The 5,947-nt window shown below is 42.1% G+C and overlaps 1 protein-coding gene across 1 annotated transcript; it reads left to right on the top strand.

Moving 5' to 3' along the window:
- The first annotated feature begins 1,327 nt into the window (after positions 1 to 1,327).
- On the top strand, positions 1,328 to 5,563 carry FGF6 (fibroblast growth factor 6). Its single transcript, XM_057424379.1, has 3 exons — positions 1,328 to 2,170; positions 3,048 to 3,151; positions 5,338 to 5,563. The coding sequence occupies exons 1-3, from the start codon at positions 1,822 to 1,824 to the stop codon at positions 5,512 to 5,514; spliced, it is 630 nt and encodes a 209-aa protein (XP_057280362.1). The 5' UTR covers positions 1,328 to 1,821; the 3' UTR covers positions 5,515 to 5,563.
- Positions 5,564 to 5,947: the final 384 nt, after the last annotated feature.

Consider the following 5,947-nt stretch of genomic DNA (forward strand, 5'->3'; position numbering starts at 1 on the left):
CCCTGGGCTTGGTTTCAACCTGACCCTGGCCTCTCACAAGGACTGCACCTACGCTGAGGCGGGGGTGTGTAGAATACTAGCATTATTCCATGCTAAAAATTATCGATGCGCTTTGCATAGCTGATAAATCATGAAATTAAATAGAAGGCAGGAGAGGAAAGGGCCTGAAGATTCTCATTGCAAGCAAAAAACAGACGATATTCCTAGTGCTGCTTCAACAAATGCAGAGAGGCTTTGAAACAACACCTGGTGCAAGCCAGGGTCTAGTCCAGTGGTTCCCGATCTCTTTATAGCTGAGCTTCTCCCAGGAGAATAATCAGTATTTCCTATGTCACTGAATCTAACTGCTCACCTGCCTCAGGGCTGCCATCTCCCCCTGTTTGCTCAGGGTGCTCCTGCTTGAGAGCCTGCGGTTTCCAAGGCCTCGTATTACACCCCTGTTAATGTGAAACTGGCTGTCATTCCGGGTGCGCTCAGTTCAATCACACTTCCAGGTACTCTCCTTATTAAGATGCAGGGTTCTCAAATGACATAGACAACGCAAGTGCTGTGCTGTGAAAAGCTTACAGGCATATTGGAAAAACTTATTTGCGTAAATCTCAGACTTTTTTCTCCCATTAAATTCTTAATGAGTCCTGTGAAAATAATGAAGTTGGAAGCCTAATCTGTCCAGCTCCGAAGAAGCCGAGACAGCAAAATGAGGGGAAACAAGAGCAAATGTAAGGAGAGTAAAATTAAGACTCTCATAAACTACTACATAAAAAGAGTATTTGGGCTTAAGGAAAAGAGACAGTGAAACAGTGGGAGGTGTGGCCCATTTCCCTTTTTCTTCTTCTTTAACACATTACCTTGACTTGGAAACACAAATACAGTTGCAGCTATGCAAGAGGCACACACCCTCCCAAAAGAAATGTGATCATTTGGAAGGCACCTCAGTGAAAAACATGAACACATCCATGTCCCCAGCTATGTGTAACTCAAATCAGTGCTCCAGCCTGTGCACCCTGCTCAGCAGAATCGCTGCTGCAAGCAGCAGAAACGTGCTTGCATTAAGAACAGTGGGAGGAAGCACCTCTTTTTAACATAACTTACCTCTCTGTTAGCCAGCCAGGAGCACTCCTTTTAGAGGTACAGACCAGATTTTAGCACGTGGGCCACTACAGTGAAAAGGGCCTTGGATTTGCTGGGTATGCATAAACAGAGTAAGCAATGGCCACTTCGAGCCAATTCTCCCCAGATATTGAGCTGCCCTGATGTACACCCAGTGACCGTGCCACCAAGGAAGTGACTGCAAAGTTTTCATTGCTCACTGATGAGGTCCGTGACTGTTTTTACACCTTCTTCTCTAAATAAGGAAGCCGCCTGTTTGGCCTCCGACAGCCCAACCAATTTGACCCCTTTGCTTTCACCAGCCAATGAAACCCCACTCCTGCCTCCGGTCTTGGGTGACAGCATTCGTCAAACCTCAGCCAGCCCGGGAGGACGGCAGGTTAGTGTTACAGCCATGGCAGGCTTACCTCTGGCAAGCTGTTGATGTCAGAGTGATGATGCGGGGAGGGACAGACTCTGCACTATAAAGATGGGTCAATCAAATATAACTGAGGCTGCCCACGGGAGAGCAGGATCTACAAAACATGGTCCCTACCAGTTCGAGTCCTGCCGGCCTGTCTCTGCTTCCAACTCAACTGCGATCGGGCTTTAGTTTCATGTCAGCAATCTCTATTTGCTTTCCAAAAATAAGCCTCTGCCACCATGCTGAAGGGAGAAAACCAAGAAGGGCGGTATTTTTAGGGCCATTAATTCTGACCACGTGCCCAGGAGATGAACCGGATGGCCACTGCACAAAGACTTCTCATCACTATGTCCTGCGAAGCCAGCATTCACCGGTCGTTGCCTGCTTTCGTTCTCCTGGGTTTTCTAACTGGGATTGCTTCAACACATCCAGTTGTAAGCAGAACTAATGGCACATTGCTGGAAAGAGGATGGCAATCTCTGTTGTCCAGGTCCATTGCTGGGATGTCAGGGGAGAAGTCAGATGGCAACTGGGAGAGTGACTATTTGCTAGGAATCAAGAGGCAGCGGAGGCTTTACTGCAACGTGGGCATCGGGTTTCACCTTCAAATCCTCCCAGATGGAAGGATAAGCGGAGTTCACAATGAAAACCAATACAGTGAGTTGCATCCAGAAATGAAATAGAATAGATGTCACTTAATTGCTGTGAACTCTAGTAATTACCCTTCACAGAATGCAAATGTTATTACTTGATATTATTAATCTGTGCTGCATCTGTTGCCTTTTAAAAGTCTCTGGGATCAATAAACATTAGGACCCTCCAGGCTGAAACATATCACAAATGCTTAGACAAATTTGGGTACATTTTATTTTTACTCTGCTTTACTGCCCAGATGAGAAAAGACAAACCAGGTTGAAAACGGTCTCTCTGCTGCATTTCCTCACTCCTCCCTTCTCATTTGCCTTTTGAATGTGAGAGGCTGTCACGGAGCTCAGAGTGCCAAAGTGTGGTTTCTGAATCCTAGATGACTAGTACTTCTGGGACACCTGGGGCTTGCTGTTCCTGGTTTGCTTGTTCTTATGAGGGCTCCTCTGCTACCATAAGATTAAAGAAAAGCATTATCCCTATGGATTTGAAGTTTCTGTAGAGAGCAGTTGCTAAAATCCTTTGCAGCTAAGATAGCACAGGAGACTTCAAAATACAAGAAATGCTTCTCTGAATCTTAGTAGCTAACACTTTGTAATTATAGCATATTAGCTACAAATGATTAGCTTACTGGAAGACCTAAGAGTTTGACAGATCAAGATAGTTTCATGGAGCAAAAGAATTATGCAGAATGTGACTGCAATTCCAAACTAATTATTTTAAAATCCTGCAGCATGTAGTAAAAAACCTAGAAGCTTCTCTGTGTATTTCTAGGGAGATAATTCTAATAAGTGAATATAGAGTTCATTAGGGTTTTTAAATAAGTAAATTACAGCTAAGTTGCCTTTGATTAGCTCTAAATTCTATGATAACTTTTCTTATTTTTTAGGTCTCTTTGAAATATCCACTGTAGAGAGAGGTGTTGTTAGCCTGTTTGGTGTGAAAAGTGCTCTCTTCATCGCAATGAACAACAAAGGGAAGTTGTATGGAACGGTGAGTACAAGTGCAGATAGTTTTCTGAGGCTTAAACAAGGCTGCAAAGGTTTTTTTGGGCTTTTTTTCCTTGTGGAAATCTCTGATTACAAGCAGAGAAAATAGCCTTTAAATTAGAGGGAACCTGCCCAACCTGGTGTCATCAGTGTTATTCAGTCCAACTGGCAGCATGGCTATCAGAGGCCTGTTTTAAAGCTTTCCAATAAGATTGTAGAGGGAGCACACTAGGAAAGTGAATGTATTCTGCAAATAGTATGCATTAATTAGATTGCTCAGCACTGCAAGACTGACCTTTGTTGATTCCCTTTGTCTATAAAGCAAAAGGGTGTGCTCTGCAAAACCACCCCTGAGATCAACTGTGCATGTCCATGAGTGTGTGTGTGTGTATGTGATTGCATGTGTGTGTGTGTGTGCGCATACAGGCTTGTGTAGGAGAGGCACAATCAGAGCCATCTATACTAGCTACTGTTAGTAAAATCATGTCCACATGCTTCCCCCTACCAAAACCAAGCACATAATGAAGAATAAATAGTAAGTCTACCCTACAAAGTCGACACATGCACTTGCGGTTATTTTAGTGACCAGTTTTGTGAGATCAATCCAAAAGGGTGAGAAAACAATAATAGCTCTTAACAGTGGTATGCAGGTCATACTGAAATACCATCACCATCACCCTCATCTAGAAAGTGCTAGCTGTGATATCTAAATGCAATTTAATCTCTGAGGCATGAGCAAGGCATCTCCAATCTCAACATTCAGCAGAAAAAATACTTGTTAGGAAGCAGGTTTGCAAGAGGCTGGGTTTGGGCAATAGGCAAAAGCAGTCCATCTCCAAATAATGAATAGCACTGACTGCATTCATCTCTTTTGCCAAGAAACAACAAAGCCATTTCCTTTGAAACAGCTGTACTTTCAACAAAGCATTTCACTTGCTTAATAAAGCACCAAATGTTGCAAAGGACGCATAGCCATTCTTAACCTGACTGATTCCTTCTCACACAGATAATGACAATGGGGCATTTTAAGGTTCCACTTTAGGAATATTATTTTAATCATGCCTGATTTCAGGCACCTAAAAAGAGCCACAAGTCCAACCGCTTTGCTTGGCTAGGTCTTCCTAAAGAAATGCATGGTCTGTCTTCAGAGCTCCCTTTGATATTTCCCCCTAGTTTCAATCCAGTCTTCTTTATTTTCCTGGCAGTGTTCAAGGCCAGGTTGGACAGCCTTGGATGACACAGACTAGGGTGAGATGTCCCTGCCCATGGCAGGGCGTTTGGAACTAGATGATCTTAAAGTCCTTTCCAATCCAAACCATTCTGTGACTCTGTGATTTTCAAAGATATTTTTAAAAGCTTTAAGAGATGAGCATTTTCCCTCGCAGAATGCAATGCCCTAAGTTAAACTCTTACAAGCTTTGAATGGTGTTTTTAAGAAGTCCAAATAGAGCAGCACTGGTGGTGTCTCGTGTGCCAAATGTTTAATGTCAGATGATTATTCTGCTTTCTCTTTAAATTTCCTTGGTGCTCTGTGTATGTCTCCTGCTAGTCCTTGCACCTCCTCTGTCAGATAACTCCCTCTCTTTGGATTTATGTGATGTGACATGAAGAAAAATAAAACTGTTTTCCCGGTTTAGAACCTGCCACGTATCTTACTAGCAGCTAAATATAATAACACTAATGATTTAAAGAAAAGATTTAGTGCAGATCTGAGGTCTTACTCAAATGTCTTATTCAAGCAAATAGTAATATTCAAGCAAAAAGTTCTCCCTGGATGAGAATTGAAGGTTTTGACACCTAGCATGTCATTCTTTTATAGATTAAAGGACCCGTTGCAGGGGGGAGATATGAAATAAAGCCGCATCATTTGGACAAAAGAATATGATGCTGGCAGAAACTATTGTTTTTATTGCTTACAAATAAAATGAAGAATTCTATGATTTATGATGAATTAACTTGATCTATCACAGGAAGTGCACAGTCCATTATCTGGACAGGTGGCATCTGGGTTCATCTGACACCAAATTAGCACTGAGGAGGGAGATTTATTGTTGGATGCAGTCGCTGCGGCACCACCTGTTGCACACTGCAACAGGCTCTTCTGTACTAGCGCTAGTAAGAGAAATTACTTGAGTCTTCTTGAGATATTTACTGTACCTGCTTTGTTCTTCCCCACCTCCTATTCTTTAGGCTGTTTTCCAAGATGAGTGCAAATTCAAAGAAACCTTGCTGCCTAATAACTACAACTCATATGAATCAGATGCTTACTGTGGTGCCTACATAGCTCTCAGCAAACATGGGAGAGTGAAGAGAGGAAACAAGGTTTCTCCTGCTATGACAGTGACCCACTTTTTACCAAGAATATGAACATGGGCAAAGCTGAAGATTAAATCCCAGGAAAAACTGTTTGATTTTGCACATGGGAATAATCTCCCAGGTAAAGTATTTATACTGTTCATTGAAAAAAAAAATACATCTATGTGTATATTTGGATAAAAATATTTGTACTAGATTCATCACATCGTAGCATATGTAATACAATGCTACTTCTCTTCTACTCTGTGCAAATTTTACATGGCTGTGTGCCTCCTTTGGTGCTGAACAGAGAAAAATGCAAGCTGAATTGCAAAGGAAGTATTCAGAAGACAAAGTGGCTGTAGGTAATCATCTGATTGATCATAGATTATCTACTAAATAATACTAATTACCTCAGAAAATAACCTTTCATAGTGAGCTGTTTACATATCATGGGCCAAATCATCAAAGGACTTTGCTTCATCAGAGCTTCAAGCAGTTCACT

The sequence above is a fragment of the Pezoporus wallicus genome, unplaced genomic scaffold, assembly GCF_028554395.1.
Source record: "Pezoporus wallicus isolate ANWC-B61680 ecotype Strahan unplaced genomic scaffold, APGP_CSIRO_Pwel_v1 scaffold_3294, whole genome shotgun sequence".
NCBI classification, from domain to species: domain Eukaryota; kingdom Metazoa; phylum Chordata; class Aves; order Psittaciformes; family Psittacidae; genus Pezoporus; species Pezoporus wallicus.

Bases quoted from the DNA above. Each gene is read 5' to 3' on its own strand.
- FGF6 (XM_057424379.1), top strand. From the start codon at position 1,822: ATGAACCGGATGGCCACTGCACAAAGACTTCTCATCACTATGTCCTGC. The intron at 2,171-3,047 runs GTGAGTTGCATC...CTTATTTTTTAG, and splicing joins TCACAATGAAAACCAATACA to GTCTCTTTGAAATATCCACT. The intron at 3,152-5,337 runs GTGAGTACAAGT...CCTATTCTTTAG, and splicing joins AAGGGAAGTTGTATGGAACG to GCTGTTTTCCAAGATGAGTG.